This window comes from Protopterus annectens, chromosome 16.part0, assembly GCF_019279795.1.
Source record: "Protopterus annectens isolate FY-2018-M chromosome 16.part0, PAN1.0, whole genome shotgun sequence".
NCBI classification, from domain to species: domain Eukaryota; kingdom Metazoa; phylum Chordata; order Ceratodontiformes; family Protopteridae; genus Protopterus; species Protopterus annectens.
The window spans coordinates 424,333,188-424,352,290 of NC_056750.1; the positions used below are offsets into that span (position 1 = coordinate 424,333,188).

The 19,103-nt window shown below is 42.2% G+C and overlaps 1 protein-coding gene across 1 annotated transcript in view; it reads right to left on the reverse strand.

The window, feature by feature from the left end:
• Positions 1-19,103, reverse strand: part of RABEPK (Rab9 effector protein with kelch motifs) — a 1,512,433-nt gene that overhangs the window by 1,150,704 nt on the left and 342,626 nt on the right. Inside the window, exon 3 of the mRNA XM_044058697.1 lies at positions 3,395-3,546. Within this exon, the coding sequence (XP_043914632.1) occupies positions 3,395-3,546 (152 nt within the window). The remainder of the gene's footprint in view (positions 1-3,394; positions 3,547-19,103) is intronic.

Genomic DNA, 19,103 nt, shown 5'->3' on the forward strand with positions numbered 1-19,103 from the left:
TTTCATTATACAGCCTTTATTTTCATTAGCTGTTTGGCTGTATAAATAAAGAAAACATTACTGTATTCTATAATAGGATGCACATATATCTTAAACAGTCAAGTTAAGCAATATGTATCACTTGTTGCTAGATTTCTTATCATTATGCCTAGTTGTGTAGTTGCTCTCTCTCAATTACACTGTCAGCATGTCATCCAAATTTTTTTGAATACAATAATTCCCAGATGTTTATAAAATATCCAACTTTAATTTGTTTAATCCCAAGTTTAAAGATTTCATTAGATATGGTTTTCTGAAATACATTACGCTGCATTGTCAGCACTGAACTTTAAGACAGCTGACATAGCCCAGCTGCAAACATCAGTCATATACCTATTTATGACACTGAAATCATTATCACATAACAATAAAGCCTATGTTCCAATCGTCAGTGTATTTGCTGAGACAACACTGCTTGTGTCTTGGAATAGAGACAAAACTATATTAAACAAAAGAGGGGCCCTGTGGCACTCCTTAAGTAACTGAACTGGTTCCTACTCTGATACTACTTCATTAATTACAGGAGCTTGAGTCCTCCCTGCCAGCCATTCCAGTATCCACTTAATAATATATGGACTGAACTTTGCATTGTTTGATTATTTACCTTTTATATCAATTATAAAATTACTGAAGACTTTTACAAAGTACAAGTAGATGACACCTGAGGATAAACCTAAATCACTTGTTAGTGTCATTTGATCTTAGAACTCTGTAAGGTTAGTAAGAGTTAACCTGTCTTTTTAATTTCTCTAAATCTTTTGGGTTTCTAATACCGTGACAGGAATGGACCCCATTCCTATGTCAAAGTAAGATTAAAGTTCATGAAATCAGTATTGTTTCAATCTTTGATGACAGCCAGAAGTGCTCTTCACAGCACCCGCAATGTGCCCAGTAATGACTCCTTCTGCAATTCGTATGGAGTTACATGTATTGGTAACATATCTAAATATGACTGCAGATTCGTTTTTATAAGACCCATTGCTCCTACTACTGTTGGAACTATCTGGGTATATTTCTTCCACATTGCTCACGTTTCTACCTGCAAATCCTAACATTTTATGACTTTGTGTCTCTCTGTAAACAAGAGACTGTAGTCACTGGTTGTGGCAATTTCAATGATAAATGCTACTTTTGTCTTCTTTTCTTGGACTACTACATTTCGCTTTCTAGCATCTATCTTTTGAACTGTTGGTAATGGATGATCTCATGTGATGTAGACTTCATCATTTTCTATGATGCCTTATGGCTCATGTTTCCAGTGTTTTTCCAGTGTTTTTCAGCTACTTCAATACATAATGTTTGCACAATCCCCAGTGCAACAGTCTTGCAACATTATTATGCCTTTCAGTATACAGTCCTTCTGCCATTAGTATGTCGCAACCAGCAAAGAGGTGTGCAACTGTTTCCAATTCTGTTTTACAAAACCTACATTTGTCTGTTTCTTCCACGTTCAATGGACTTTGTAAACAAATGTGTACGTAGCCCACTGTCTTATGCCGCCAATATTAACCTTTCATCTCTTGGTTTGAATTTGCCTCTCCTTAACCATTCCTGCATTTATTCCTAATCAACATGAGGTTCTTCCAGAACTTTTCTATACTTACAACTATATTTATGCATTTTCCACATTTCTTGCCTTCTCATCTGGTCCCTCACCTTATAGTCTTTCTTTTGTTTTTTGGCACATCAGTTGCTGCCTGATTTTTATCTTCTTGTGGTTTTCAAGTTCCATTCCTGGTTGACGCCAATATACTTCTGCTAGCTTAAGCAGGGAAGTCATCTTAGATTTAGTCTCCTCATGTTTCAAAACTTTCTCTACATTTGTGTCTTGCGAGATCAGCAGATATGTGTAAAGTCCCATGATTGCAGATCTATACATGTAATCAATTTTAAGGAAGCCCATCCCTCCTTCAGAACAGGGAATATATAATCTTGGTACACACTGATTTTTTAAATTTTACTTAGCCGGTGAGGCGGGGGGGGGGGTGGAGTCCCACCGGGCTCTCGCTTCTGGCTCCAAGCGCCCAGGCACAATCCGCTCTGGGGACAGTGTCAGGTGGGTAGTTTGACAGGGGTGGTACACCTGTCAGAGAGTAACGCAGGTATCCTAAGGCGAGCTCAAGGAGGACAGAAACCTCCCATGGAGCAGAAGGGTAAAAGCTTGCTTGAGCTTCATTTTCAGTATGAATACAGATTGTGAAAGTGGGGCCTCATGATCATTCTGGATTTTTGGGTTTTAAACAGGAGGTGTCAGAAAAGTTACCACAGGGATAACTGGCTTGTGGCAGCCAAGCATTCATAGCAACGTCACTTTTTGATCCTTCAATGTCAGCATTTCCTATCATTGTGAAGCAGAATTCACCGAGCATTGGACCGTTCACCCACTAATAGGAAACATGAGCTGGGATTAAACTGTTGTGAAACAAATTACTTTTACCCTACTGATGATATGTTATTGCAATAGTAATCCTGCTCAGTAAGAGAGGAACCGCAGGTTCAGACATTTGGTGTATGTGCTTTGATCTTAGAACTCTGTAAGATTAGCAAGAGTTAGCCGGTCTCTAATAAAACTGTGCTGATTAATATCTAGTAATGCAGTTTTATGTTTTGTTCATTATGTCAATGAGCACCTTTCAAAACACTTGCCCAAAACTGAAGTTTGGCTAACCAGTCTGTAGTCTTTTACCTCATCCCTCTTTCCCTTTTGTATATGAGTGATAAATAAGATCACTTCTACTCTACAGAGACCGGACTATGGTATAGAAGTCTATTAAAATATTTTTCAAGATTAGTACAAGACTGTTTTTTTAAGTTCCACAGAAACATAACTGGTATATAATCCACACCAGCTTATAAAGTGTTAGTATTCTACTTAGTGCGGCTTTAACTGATTTACTTGTTATATATGGGCAACAATTTTCCAATGAGATCTGTGGTTCAAATCTGATATCAGGGGAAATGTACCAGACAGAAATAAAACACTTGTTGAATTCATTAGAAATTGTTAAGACATCTATAACTAAAGAATTATTAATTTTTAAAGCCCTCACATGCTAATTTGTTTTAATGTTAGTAAAATATTTGTAATAGTTCTTTTTCTTACTAGTGCCCATGGCATGCCAAGCCACCATGTGGATGGGTAAAGGACTGAAAGCTCCAGTTGCAGGGATTTTGGTTTCTCTGCCAAAAGGATTTATCCCCTACCACTTGCCAGGCATTAAAAATATGGAAAAGGAAGGGCCAATCAGTTGGCAGAAAGGAATGAGAGTCTAAGGTTCAATCCAGAAAAACAATCTGAGCATGTCATCCAAAACAAATATAAAGATAGTGGCAATGTTATAAATACATGTCTTACCTAAATCAAGAATATAGGCATCAGAAAAGCTCCCATTAAGATTTGCTCCTCCAACAACAACAATCTGTCCTTTTCCATCAGTCTGTGGTATGTGTAAACAAGTATGCCCCACTCGAACACTAGGGATCTGTCCTGTAGGAACAAGTGCATACCTAATGGAAAGAGAAAGGCTATCAGCTTACAACTTTCTGCCCATCTATTAAATAAATGCTTTCACATGTAGTAATCTATTAGCTCCACTGTAATATGGAAGTAAACTGTCCATGAGATTTTAGAATATGCCAGGCTAAGTCAGGACTGCATGTTTTGAAAATGTAACATCAACAGCACACATTTATGATCATTCAGGAAGTTAAGTATAACAGAAAATCAAAAGGAAGGACGGGAAACTCAACCTGAATGCTTAATGATGGCTAAACAACCCCAGTGTAAAAAAAAAAAAAAAAACTTCAGAATTAGATGCAGATTAAATCACCTGGGTTTTATAACATTGAAGAGTTCACTTCACTTTGTGTGTGTTTTACTTTAATTTTAGGCCATGCCAATTAATCATGATCAAAACTGTTGAACATAATTAAATGAGCTCCAATTAATCAGATGGAGAGTGCCAAACTAGTTCCAACTACAGGATGCATGTTAAAGCTCCTTCCACATGTGTGCTGAATTTAAAGTCAACTGATTTGCTTCACTGAACTGTGGCTTGGAAAACTGCAATTTGATGAAACAACACACTTGTTTGAACGCACACACAGTGGTGTATATGCATGCATAATGTCATGCATGTTTGTCTATATGAAAATATATGTAATACACAAACACATTAATATAGAGCAAAGAATGCACACACCTCCTTATAATTTATACTTGTAAATCTCCATGGAACCATGTATGAGTGGCAGTATTACTGTTTAGAGCCACTGGATGGCTGTGGTAGCTTTTCTGTTTCAGATTATGAAAGTCTTATGAAAAGTTAGCAGATGTCTACAAATTCACTGCAGCATTGTGGCTTATGGCAACTTGGATCCTGCAATGCTATGAATTATGTTACTAATACTATTCTGGCTACATTGGTCATTTGCATTAATTCTGTGTTCTGCTATGGGATTGGTACACAGTAACATATCTCCCTTCTCACAGATACAGTCCATTTGGATTTCACAGTGCTACACCACAGGCTGCCTTTTGCCAGCTCAAGCAGATAGATCAAGTTTCTCTTAAAACTGTCCCTCTCATCCTACTGCTCCTCTTACTTTTAAGTTGCCTACATAGAGGTCAGTCTTGTTTTCTATGCCATAAAATTTTGAGCGCAACAAACGTGACAGATCCCATGACCACTCCGCACAGCATACTACAGTTTACTTCCATTTCTCCTGACAGCACTGACACACTGCTACCTTCTGTGTCTTGTCTCTTGCTAGCTTTCAACTCATCTGACCACTTTCTCTCCTACTCTCATTCACTTTCACCTTATCATCAAACCCCTTGATGATGTCTATGTACATGAAGTCAAATGATTTGCCAATCAACATTTGCTATGACCTAGTCATAAAAATTAACTAGGTTCAGTTGGCTTAACTGCCTGGAAGTGAAGCCAAACTGTTTGATATCTTGAAGGCTGCTGTCCTCCAAAATTTTGATCAGCGTTTTTTTTTTTTTTTTTTTTTTTTTAGGTTCAACAGCAGAGTTACAAACTCACTGCACTGTTGTGGGCCTTTGAGGAGTTTCGGTACTGCACCTTAAAGATGAAATTTGAATTTGCCAATCTAATCAAGCTTAGTTTTAAATAATGCCAAGATAGGAGACTCTTTTACACCTTACATTAGCCTACTCGAAGTTTAACTATCCACACATGAAACCCTTTGTTCTTCAAACAAGATTTACCAAGTCTAACTAACTGTAATAATGAGCCTTTTTTTCTGGTAATGACATTATGGGATAGGAATCTTAACATAAAAATGATATGCTACAATATTGCTATGCATGAATCTGTAAGCTTATATTAAATCCTATCTTTTCAGCCTACAACAAAAACAAAAATTCATTGATTCCATTCTTCCTGGATATGACAGCAACTTCACAGGCCCTCTTTCAAAGAAACTGAGCAGTGGATCATTTCCAGCTTTTTATAACCTGAACCAAATACATACAAAAGGTACAACCATATTAAGTAACGGCATACAAGGGCAATGTATAATTGTAGCAGCATATAGGGAACACGTGAAAAAAATAGATGCATAATTAGTTTTATCAAGCCAGCTGCTTCTAACGGATGTTTTGAACAAGAAAACAGAAAGATCAATCATTTTTTTAAACAAAAACATATTTATGAAATGATCACATGTGAGATAGGCAATCAAAACAAATCAAGTTAACATAATTTTAGTTGCAAGCATTATACATTACAAAATTACAGTTTTGCAAAATCTAAAACATAACGGTAGATGTCCTTCTCCTTACTGTTGCAGTTATTCATAACAGCAGGGATCCCCTGCCAAGGGCGGCCTGATATCCAGCCAGCATACCAAAGTCTTGGGGTTGCTTTAAGGTACATTGTACATTACATTTATACTCCTTGCATAGCACAGGACATAAAGGTGATGTCTGGATGTGCCATCTCAGAACTGACAGCCTCAGTAAGAATGGCAGTCCAACAAAAAGGGAAGTAATCAGTATGTTCAGAAGAGAAATGGACAAGCGGGCAGAAGGAGATAGTGAATACTGCAACAGTGAAGAGAAGGACATCTACTGTTCTGGTTAAGAATTTACACAACTGTACCATGTCCTTCCATATCACTGTAGCAATATTCATAACAGTAGGGAGAGTTCCAAAGCTCTTGAAGAAACTTGGGAGGAAGAAGGACCATCAGAGCCCTGTAGGAAGCCATGAAGAATGGCCCTAGCAAAACCATTTCTAGCTCTGGAGATTCCATCCAACAGTGCTTTGTTAATGTATGCACAGAAGTCCAGGTAGCTGCCTCAAAAACAGAGTTAGTATCCAAACCCTTGAAAAAAGCACCAGAAGAAGACACAGCCCTAGCAGAATGAACCTTAACAGGAAAAGGAAGGCTCTTACCACGAAAAGAATAACAAAAGGAAATCGCTTTTGAGATCCAAGAGGAAATAGTTTGCTTGAATATAGCTAATCCTAGGGACTTAGGATGAAAAGAAACAAACAACTGATCAGATTTCCTAATAGTCTTAGTCTTACCCAAATAAAATCTGAATGTCTGTGCACATCAAATGTGTGCAACACCCTCTCACACGCAGACTGCAGAGAGGGGAAAAAAGTGGGAAAAATTAATAGACTGATTAAGAGACAACGCATTAATCACCTTAGGTATAAAAGAAAGATTAGGGCACCCTGTTCTTATGAAACACCAAAAAAGGAGGACAAGCCATAAGGGCTTGAAGCTCAGGCACCCATCTGGAACAGTAAGGGACAACAAAAGTACAGTCTTCCAACAGCAATGTTGGAGGAAAGGTGAAGCAGCAGGCTAAAAAAGAGCCTGAATCAATTTTTCAAAAACAAAATTAAGATCCCAGGGAGGAGGAACAGACTTCCTGGGAGGTCTAATAACAAGGACACCTTTAAGAACTGTTTAGCTTCAAATCTAGAAGCCAAAGGAGGAGAAAAAGGCAGACAAACAAAGCCGATAAGTGGGCCTTAACAGAAGAATAGACCAAATCAGCATTGAGCAATTCACACAGAGAGAAGAGAACCAAAAGAAGCTCTGCAGAAAGTGGATCCAGGTTATGAGAAACACACCAAACAGAAAACCTCTTCCACGTGGATAAACAGGATTTCCTAGTAGTGTGTTACCTGGCTTCCTGCAGGACACTAAGCACGTCCTCAGAAAAAAAGTGTCTATGTGGAATCAAAATCCTATCACCCACCGTGTCAGCTGAAGAGTGGACAGGGGATGGATGGATGAGAGATCCCCTGTATTGTGTGAGTAGGTCCACCCTGTGAGATAATTTGTGATGACTGCCCTTGGCTAAATGCAGAAGAAGAGGGAACCAATGCTGTCTCAGCTAAAAGGGAGTCCCCAACAAGCTTTTGGGAGTATCCTGTTGAATTATGAACAGGACTTTTGGAATGAGGAAAAGGGGAGAGAATGCATATATAAACATCCTCTTCCAAGAGAAAGATAGGGTGTCCACCTTCTAAACCCGAAGACAAGGGACTATGGCACAAAAAAGAGGAATATGTCTGTTCAGAGGGGAGGCAAACAGATCTATCTGATGAGTACCCCACTGGCAGACAATGTCCAGAAACATATCCTGTGAAGCATCCATTCATGGGATGAAGTTAAGGACCTGCTCATAGTGTTTGTCACAATATTTTGACCTGAGGGAATGTAAATTGCCTGAAGAGTCACGATACCGGACAGCCAGATCCCACACCAGGAGTAACAACCGGCAAAGAAGATAAGGTTTTATTCTTTCCCTGTTTGTTTACACACCACATCACTGTGGTACTGTCTGTAAATACATTGACAGGTCCTGGTGAGAAAAGAAGATGAAAAGCCTGAAGTGCCAGCAGAAGAGCTCTCATTTCTTTGACACTAGTGTGCTCTTTTTGTTGAAGAGGCCATCACACCCCCCTGCACCTTTAGGGAGCCAAAAGCTGCTCCCATCCCACATCTGAGCCATCTGTGAACAGCTCCTGAGAGGGCAAAGGGGGATGAAAGGGGAGCCCTGGATTTTGAGACAACTGCTGAATCCACCAGTGAAGTTCTTTCTTGAGACAAGGAAAAAGAAGATTTACAAAGTCTAGGGGATATGCATGTTGAAGTCAAACTGACTTCAAAAACTGCTGAAACTTTCTCGTGGAGTTTGACCAGAGGGAGCATAGAATGGTGGATGCCATGAAATCCCAGAGCTCTCAGAAACTCCATGGCTTTGATAAAGGCCAGAGGAAGAAGATTTTGAAAGAAGGAAATGAGTGCCAAGACCTTGGGAGGAAACAGAGATGCCAGCACAGGCACAGTCTGAATCCTGCACCCCAGAAAAACATGGTCCTGAGAAGGATTCATAAAATACTTTTTTAAGTTTATTGTGAACCCCAGACTTTACAGAAAGGAAATAGCAAAATAAAGATTTTGTAAAAGGATCTCTGGAGAGGATGCTTGAAACAGGAGGTTGTCCAAGTAAGGAAATACTTGGATTCCCTGAATCCTGCAAAAAGCAATCACAGGAACTAGGCATTTGGTGAATACCTTTGGAGCAGTAGAGATGCCAAAGGGCAAACAAAGAACTGAAAATGCTAGGAAGCAAGAGAGAAACGTAAAATCTTTCTGAAAAGGGGATGAAGAGGGATATGGAGATAAGAACCCTTGAGATCCAGAGAAACCAGAAAAGCCTGAGAAAGCAATTAAGGGAACAAAGTCTGAAGGTATAATTTTGAAAGGAAGGAACCTTCAGAAAAGTATTCAGGTGAGAAAGATCCAGAATGGGTCTCCAAATACCCTCTTTCCTGGTGACTAAAAACATTCTGGAATAAAACCTCTTCCCCCTTTCAGCAGCTGGAATCACTTGAATAGTTCTCTGAGTCAAAAGTTCCTGAAGCACCTCTGGAAAAAAAGCTCAACTGTTCTTCAGGTGGCTGAGGAATGCCCATGAAGGGGAGAGGAGATTTCCAAACCATGAAATACCCTTGGCAAATGATTGAATAAATGAGGAGCATACATGTGATGTAAAGCCTGACAGTTGAGGAGCTTGCCCCTTCGATGAAAATTGTAGCTAAAAAGTCAAGAACATTAGAAATCAGTGCTGAAAAAGGATCAAGATTGTTTATGTGCCCCAAAAAACAATCTTTTCCATTTTCTTTTTTAATTTTTTCTAGTGGAAGCTTTGTGGGATAATAACAGAATGTGATGGATGGAGAGGACAGCATGGCCTGTCTAGCAATCAATGGAACTGGAGAAACCATGCGGCCAACATGAAGCCTGAAATGTCTGAATGAGTCATGTTTGTTGGGTGAGACAGTAGGTCTGGAGTTGGATCCAGAATCCATGGCAGATGTAGAAGATGAGACCAAAGGAAGGGGAAACAGATCTGACAAGGCCAGTAATGTGCAATGAGGATAACTGAACTCTTCAATCAAGATGCTTTCTGGAGAAATTTAGGAATGGGGGTACTGGGGAGTAAGCATAAAGGAGACTGGAGGACCAATCGTGAAGTAGAGCATCTCTCGGGGACTTCCCCACTAGGGGGATCAGGGCAAAGAACCTGCTGCACTTGTTGTGGAGGGGAGATGCAAACAGACTGCAGCATGGTTGGCTCCATCGATGGAAAATCCCCTTCACCACTTTCATATTGAGAGACTACTCATGAGGCAAAGAACCTGCTGCACTTGTTGTGGAGGGGAGATGCAAACAGACTGCAGCATGGTTGGTCCAATCGATGGAAAATCCCCTTCACCACTTTCATGTTGAGAGACTACTCATGAGGCATTGGAATAGACCTGCTTAACTTGACTGCAATCATGCTGGATTTGCCGGGATATGCATTGCTATCAGAAAGCGATTGGATGAGATTGCCTACTGCCACACTCTCATAGTTGATGTACCAGTCTACTGACATGTCTGTCTAAATCGCAATAGTCCCATTTGGAAGAGCTTCCTGGAAGGTCTGCAGTGCTAGGAGGACCTGTCATATCTTCAATACTGATATATGTGTTGGCCTTTTTAGGGGACCTTGTGCCCTGGATCGACCTTCCTAAGAATTGCCCCCCCCCACCTGATCTGAGTGGTGTCCATGGTCACTGCGGCCTTGGCCTGAGGAAGAACAAAGGGAGGGCTTTCTTGTATTTGACCAGAATGGATTCACCATAGAAGATAATTTTTACATGCATGCATTATTTTGATTTGACTGGATAAAGACTGATGGAAAACAGACCATTGGGTTGCAAGTATCTGCTGAAGGATTCGTATATGTACCTTGCCACGAGTACAAGAGTGATTGCCGCTGACATAGACCCCAGTGCTTGAAGTATCAGCTGAGCTGAAAGTGATTGGTTTTAAATGATCTTTTCTGACCTGGGACTGGATTGTCTAAATCCAGGGCAGTGGAAGAGAGGCTATTTGAGCGACTGTATTGAAAACAGCATGATGAATTCCAAATGCTGAGGTGGTTTGAGTTGAGATTTGTTGTAAATGATTGAGATTCCCAGACAACAGCATAAATGGATTAAGTAGTCCCAAGCTTGGATTAGATGATGACTGGCCGGAGCATTTAGGAGCCAGTTGTCCTAATATGGAACCACCTGGAATCCCTGCAGTTTCAAGTGAGCTACAACAACTGCTATACACTTGGCAAACACCCTGGGGGCTGTGGTGAGATGAAAGGGCAATGTTCTGAATTGGTAATGGCTGGCTCCCAGCCAGAAGTATACATATCTCCTGGATTACCTGTTCATTTTTATGTGATAGTACGCATCCTGAAGATCTTTGGAGGACATCCAATTTCCTTGTGCAGAAATGGCAAAATGGACTTAACTGTGACCATCTGGAAATTTGTATGTTGAACGATTGGACAGAACACTGACTCCTCTTGGGAAGGGTCATCGAGGGTCCAACCACCTCTTTGCTTTAGGAGTTCTAAGATGTCTCCAAATGAGACATCACTGGGTGGTGTGGTCGGGGGGATCCTTCTCCTTCATCAAAGTTGCTGTCCTCCGTGACAGACTCTTGTGAAGAGTCTAAGTGCCTCCTTTTGTACTTCCTCTTCAGAGGAACCACCTCAGTAGGATACTCCGAAGAGGTATCAGAAGAGATAACTACACTCTGCTGGATAGTCTGGAGACTGATACGGGCTGGCTGTCCATTGGAATCAATGCCTGAGTCTCTGGACACACAAATGAATGAGACTGTGAAGTCACAGCCAAGGAGGGTAGAGCAGTCTGAACTCAGGCAAGATAGAACACCCTCTCCACTACCTCGAAGGCAGAATACCTGAGAGAGAGAGAGAAACAGACGGATCAGATAAGGCAGGCTTATGGACCATCAGCTCCCCCTGCACCACAGGCAAACTACTCGAAATGGGAGTTGGAGCAGAGCTGTCCAATGCTGAAGCACCGAGGAGTACAGATGGCTTCAACAACTTTGGTGTCAAATCATCACTCTGGAGCCAGCACCAATGCTATAGCTCCAAGTGTTTTCTGGCTTCAAAGTGCTCAGTGCTGGACAGCTCAGAGACATCATCGGAGATGAAGATGCTAGCATCTTCAAATCCGAGGCAAACTACTCTGGGGCTTTCAGATCCAATAACTCCAAATCCAAAGGATGGATCAGAGAAGGAGCTAATAAAGGAGGTGTAGTACTGACAAAGGTCTCTAGACCTGATGGAGTTGGAGCCCGAATAACTCCCATTTGTATCTGTGTCTTGAGAAACTTCCTCAACATCCTGTCCATGTCTGCTTTGGAAAGGCTCCTGGAAGACGGAGTGAATGAGGCTGTGCAAGAAGGTCTGGAGTGGTGTCATAGAGAAGCCAAAAACAGTGACAGGAGCCAAAAGGTGAATGACTCTGGCAGAACCTGAGATGAGTGGATCCTAAGTGACTTCTCCGGTCTAGGTTTCAGGTCCAAAGCAGTCAGATCCAATGTTTTTGCTTGCTTGAGAGAAGGCTCGGTGGTTGGAGTCGAAGTAGAAGCTGTAGTCGGATCATGAGATCTCTTACGTGAGCATCTTTGGAGTGCAGATCTCCTTTCTTGTTTGATGTTTTGGGGTTTTGAGCCCCAGAGTCCGCTGAAGAAGATTTAGAGGGCAGTAAACCTGTTATTTCGATCAGTAAGTATTCAGGAATTAAATCCTTTGCAATTATCACAGCTGGCATCCAAATGTGAAGGTTCCAAACAATATATGCATTTTGAGTGTGCATATGAATTTGGAATCTTGTGGCCGCAGGCTACACACGTTTTAAAACTTGGCAGTTTCTCAAACATCTTTGAGTAAGAAAAGATTATTATTATAAAGATATACATCTACTTCAGAACGTCGAAGACCCATATTATCAAATTACAAAACACCGAGACCAGAATAGCAAAACCCTAGTTAATTGAAACCTTACATTATCGAAACACGGAACATCAAACTATTCAACTTACCAGAAGTCCGGTCTTCACTTAAAGGAACACTCCTGCATTTAAAATCAGGCTACACTAAATCTGTCTCAAAGGTTTTAAATGGAGATTGCGGTACAGCGAGGATCGGGAAATTTACCCTTTTCTCACTATAGTGTGATCTCGGAGTTGGTATATATAATTTAAGGGGATACCCCCCTGCAGAAATGCACAGACAGATTTAGTGTAGCCTGATTTTAAATGGAGGAGTGTTCCTTTAAGTGAAGGCCGGACTTCTGGTAAGTTGAATAGTTCGATGTTCAGAGTTTCGATAATGTAAGGTTTCAATTAACTGGGGTTTCGCTATTCCAGTCTCAGTGTTTTGTAATTCAGTAACATGGGTCTTCAGTGTTTTGAAGTAGATATATATATAAATATATATATATATATATACATATATATATATATATATATATATATATATATATATACATATATATATATATATATATATATATATATATATATATATATTTATTTTTTTAATTAAAGGGAAATTACCAACAATGGTACAATAACTACTGTAAAGACTAAGAAAAATTAGAAAAGGTACTAAAGATATAAAGAAAGAAAATGTAAAGATATTATAAAAGTTAAAAGGAGGACTAAAGCTAAAATAAAACTGTCTTTCGGCTTTTCCCGGTTAGGGGTTGCCACAGCGGAACTCCGGTCCGCTAATGATTGGCAGTAGATTTTTATGTGCTGGCTTGCCGGGCCTAACGCACAACCTTCAGCGAAGGAACACCCATTCACGCATGTCGACACACAGAAGACGCTCTGAGAATCGAACGTGCAATGTCTAACTGTGAGGCGACAACGCTACCGTAGCACCACCACCGCAGTCTAGGACTAAAGCTAAAATAACAAAGATATTTTTTAACTCACTAAGACTAATTACTCAAGAGTTTTGTGATCCTACATCATCACCACCACCGCAATCTAGGACTAAAGCTAAAATAACAAAGATATTTTTTAACTCAGTAAGACTAATTACTCAAGAGTTTTGTGATCCTACATCCGAATGCTATGGCGGTAAATGAGATCTGAGGTGTCTAAGGTAGCTAGGGCATTATAGGTAAAGGGAGGAGCTTGACAGTTTTCAGTGTTCTATGATCTAGAAGAAGCGGCTAAGATGGATCCGAACCCAACAGTTGAGTAATGAATGAAAATGACAACATCAGATCAAATGTTACACCCCCTAATTACTGTTACAGTCATGTATAAGGGAAGGGACGTTCCTTCATGCTCAACAACCCCTTTATATCATTCCTCCTATGTTCAGGCAATTAACAGACATCACTCTGTAAGTAACTTATTTAAATTAAGCCAGTATTTAAAAACTGTCCTGGATTTTTTCCTTAGTTACTGTCTATGTAAGAACACTCTAAGTGTTTTACTGGCTTTCAAAGCCAGTAAAACACTATCCCTTTTTTTTGTAACAGGTAGTACATGGAATACATAAAATTCCATGCGTTACAAATTGATACGATCGGGTTTCACCAGTCATAACCCATTATTATGTGTTCTCAACATCGTTGCTAAGAATCACATCTCGAGCTTTGCTTGAGGGACGAATTTCTTTTTATCCATGTCTCAAACATCTAATGTGGTTATGATCAGAGACCTAATCTTACCCCTCCATGTTAAAAAGAACTGGAATATTTTTAAGACTAACACTATGGTCTTGGATTCTGTGGGTGAATGGCCATATTTTGTTTATAAAAAGGCTGACTATCTAAAGATGATGTTTGAATATGGTAACTTAAAAGATATTTCAAGGGGGCCAACAGGGATGCCACCAAATATGGTAAATGTAAACAGTTTTCATATATCTATATAGGTTCATTGGTGTGTTCTAGATAATGGCCCTGGGGCCTTTACAAGCCTAGCCATAGGATTACCTTGGCATTGTGCCACCCGACCTTAGTTCCCAGTGCCTCTGTCGAGTAGAGCCACTGGAGTTATCCCCTGGGTGAATTTTCTGTTTCCCATCCACTCATCAAGATTTCTTTTGAAAAGGGCCAGCAAGCTGCTCTGCTTGATATGTATGGGAAGTCTGTTCCATACCATGGGCAGTGTCTGGGTTATGAACCTGTCCCTCCAGCATGTTCTATTAATTGTGGTAATGAGGTTGAAGTCTCTGGATCGTGTGGTGCGGAGGGATTGGGATTTCTTTACATGTAGCATTTCTAACAGAGCTGGGTCAGACATGGCTTTGTAAGTCAAGTAAAGATCGCCTCCAAGTAGGTGATATGAGACAGAGAATAGTTGGTGTTTTTTGAATCTGTCCATATAGGACAAGTGTTTAAGGCCTAGGATCCACTTTGTGAGGTACTTTTGCGGCCTCTCCAGTTGTTGCAGGAGTCTAGTGAGGTACATGCCAAATGGGGCATTGTACTCAATGATTGGCCTAATAAGAGAAGAGTAGAGGAAGACAATGACCTCTTTCTTCCTGGATGCAAAACCCTTAGTAATGAGATGTGCCACATAGAAGGACTTTCTGACCACAGTGGCAATGTGGTGATCAAAAGAGAGGTTGCTGTCAAACTGTGTTCCCAGATCTCTTATAATGCCTTATGTGTTCAGTGGACTACCATCAATGTGGTAATTCATGGAAACTGGGTTTTTCCCAAAGGGGATGATGTCACATTTTTGGCATTGAGCTTAAGGCTATATATATATATATATATATATATATATATATATATATATAATATATACACATATATGTAAGAGACTGACGTATTATTTTATATTTGGAAGATGGTCTTAACGCTACAGTAACCTTTCAGAATGAGAACTGTGCAATCACTGGTTTTGTATTTGGCTAAATATTCAACCTACCCAACATTTTACACAGACAAGATCGAACAAACTCTAAGGAAAAGAATATACAAACACGCATACAGTATTAGAAAGGCAAATGAAAGACATTATACAAACATTATCTAATATGTCCAAATTTTTAAAAAATTTATTTTGGAACAGTTGACAAAGTACCCCCAAACCCAATGGGAGGAACCTGGGAAACAAGAATGAAATATAAGGAACTTCTCTGGCAGCTCTGATCAATACTTCCAACAAACCAGGCTTAACTTAATGTAGTTCCATTAACCCTGTGTTGAGGTTAAGGGCGGCTAAATTGTGATTAATAAGAAGTTATGTACTCACCATAACGTTCCATCTGAGTAGGTATCTTCATTTGTCTGCAACCTTCGGGATACGGATCCAATCTCGGATCCGAGCCGGCAACTTCTATCACAGCATAGATCCGAGCTCCTAGCTCCTCCCTTTACCCATAATCCCCTGCCAACCCTGACTGACCTCAGATCAAGTTTGCCCCATAGCACAGCTAGTACTGTGTCCCAGAGGGAACTAATCTAAAGAACCCCAAGTAGGATCATTTTGGTCAGGGGGAAGGAGGGGGGGATGGTTGCAGACAAATGAAGATACCTACTCAGATGGAACGTTATGGTGAGTACATAACTTCTTAATCTGAAGTACGAATTCATTTGTCAGCAACCTTTGGGACAGAGTCCCCAGCTACCTAAATCTTGGGTGGCCTTCATGGAAGGATATTCCGGAGCACTGCAGAGCCAAACGACGCCCTACCTCGGGAGACAATATCTACTTTGTAGTGGCTGATAAAGGTATGAGATGAAGCCCAAGTGGCTGCGGAACAAATGTCATCCAGAGAAACTCTAGCCTTGAAAGCAGCCGATGTAGCAATGGCCCTCGGAGAATGAGCATGGACTCCCTGAGTTGCAGGCATTCCCGAGCTCTGATATGCTAAGAGAATACAATTAGATATCCATCGGGAGAGGAAACCGCCTTGCCGAAGTTGTTTTTGGCAAAGGAGACAAACAACTGATCGGATTGCCTATGACCAGTAGTTCGATGAGTATAAAAACGTAGTTGTCTGTGCACGTCTAAAGAGTGCAGCTTATACTCTCCTTTGTTTTGATAGTTGGGGAAGAATACTGGAAGATTAATAGATTGATTGATGTTAGCTTCCAATGATACCTTAGGTAGGAAAGACGGATTGATCCTGAGGTGAACTCTGTCTGGGTAGAAGACCAAATATGGTGGTTTGACACAGAGAGCCTGGAGTTCCGAGACCCTCTTGGCTGAAGTTATGGCCATCAAAAAGGCTGTTTTCCAAGAGAGGTATTTAAGATCAACAGTGGCCGCCGGCTCGAAAGGGGGGCCTAGTCAAGGCCTGTAAAACTAGGGATAAATCCCATGGGGGTACCACCTCTTTGACCGGGGGCCTGAGAAGGAAGGTACCCTTAAGGAAGGTCTTACACAGTTTGGAAGTAATAAGCAGGCCTGACTCCTGAAATTGCTCCACTTTGACCGTGGAAGAACTAGCCCCCTGGTGAAAGAGAGAAGATAGAAAATCTAGAACCGACGCTACCGGCGCCATGAAAGGATCTAAATGACGGTGCTCCGCCCAAATGGAAAAACGTTTCCATTTACTCCAATAGACCCTTCTGGTGGAGGGCTTGTGAGCGGCTACTAGGATGGCTTTGACTGGAGGTGAAATTCCAGGAGTCCTTATCAGGAGTGGAACTGGAGCAACCAAGCCGTCAGCTTTAGGTTGACCAGGTTTGGGGTTGGAAGACCCAGGGGGTGTGAAATGAGATCCGGAAGGGGATCCAGCATCCAGGGCGGATGAATCAGGTGAGACCATAGGTAAGGGAACCACGTCTGACGAGGCCAGAATGGGGCAATGAGGATCATTTTGCTCCCCAACTGACTGGCTTTCTGCAATAGTTTCAACATCGGGGCAGAGGCGGGTAAGCATAAAGCAGACCGGGAGGCCAAGCATGAACTAGAGAGTCTCTCGGGGACTCCCCCAGAGGGGGGATCAGAGCCAATGTCGTTGCATTTGGTATTTGAGTGAGAGGCAAAAAGATCGCAACAAGGTCGCCCCCATCGGGCAAATATTTGCTCTGCCACTAGAGGATTGAGAGACCACTCATAAGGAGTCAGGATAGTATGACTGAGCCTGTCCGCTAAAATGTTGGACCATTCCGGAATGTGCATTGCGATGAGAAAGCGGTTGATGGATATCGCCCATTCCCACACTCTCATGGCCTCGCGGCAGAGTGGGTAAGACCTGGTTCCCCCCTGTTTGTTGATGTACCAGACGACTGACATGTTGTCCGTCTGTACTGCAATCGTCCCCACCGGAAGAGGGTTGTGAAGCGCTTGCAACGTCAAAAGCACCGCCCTCATCTCCAGGACATTGATATGCAAAGAGGTCTCTATGTCGTTCCACGTGCCTTGGACTGTTCTGCCCGAATAGTGCCCCCCCACCCCAGGCGAGAAGCGTCCGTGGTCACTGTGGCGACTGGCGGAGGCAGCGAGGAGGCGTCCCGTGTGGAGATTGGAGGACTGGAGCCACCACACGAGCGACCTTCTGCAAACCCTGCTTAGGGAGATGGGATGAGACAGGGGATTGCGATATAGGGACCATTGTACCTAGAGGGTCCATTGTATGACCCTCATATTCAACCGGGCCAATGGCAGCAGTGGAATTGCTGCCGCCATGGACCCTAGAGCCCTCAGGACCAATTCCGCCGAAGGAGCTTGAAGTTGAAGGATGGCCTGCACATGCAACCTCAGGTTCTGAAGCTGATCTGGAGTCAAGAAAACAAGCATCAGTCTGGAGTCCAACCTCGCCCCTATGAAATCCAATACTTGTGTAGGAGCCAGGGAGGATTTGGCCGTGTTGATGGTCAACCCTAAGAGTGGAGCCAGATTGAGAAAATAATCCCTGCATGAGCAAAGAAGATGCCTTGTTGGGGCGGTAAGGAGCCAGTCGTCCAGGTACGGAAAGACCTGAATTCCCTGGAGTCTCAGGTGGGCCGCTATCACTGACAAGACCTTGGTGAACACCCTGGGGGCTGAGGTGAGACCAAAGGGAAGGGCCCTGAACTGGAAATGGCTGGCTCCCAGCCGGAAGCGGAGAAACCTCCTGCAGCGTCTGTCCACGAGAATATGATAGTAAGCATCCTTGAGGTCTACTGAGCACATCCAGTCGTTCTCCCCTAGTAGTGGGAGGATAGATTGCAGAGTGACCATCCGGAACTTTACTTTTGGTACTGCCAGGTTCAAGAGAGAGAGGTCCAAGATGGGCCTCACGTCCCCCGTCTTTTTTGGCACCAGAAAGAACCTGGAGTAAAACCCTGATCCGTGCTGATCTGGGGGGACGGGCTGGATGGCTCTTTTTTGTAAGAGCTGCTGAATTTCTGCAGCAGCTGCCTCCCTCTGATTGGGTGGCACATCGGGGAGACCTCTGATTCTGGGGGTTACAAGAAAGGGAATTTGGTATCCTCTGGATATAACACGAAGCACCCAGCGATCCATTATTATGGACTCCCACATTGCTAGGTGTCTCGAGAAACGTCCCCCGACTGCCTCCAGAGTGGAGCAGCCGGGTAACCCCTCAGGGATTCTGCGTGGGCCTCTCAGAGAAAGGTTCTCTGGACCCAAAGTTCCTGGGACCCCCTCTACTTCTAGGGCGGCATCCTCCCTGTCCTCCTCTGCCACGAGAGGACTGGTTGTCCGGAGCAGACTGG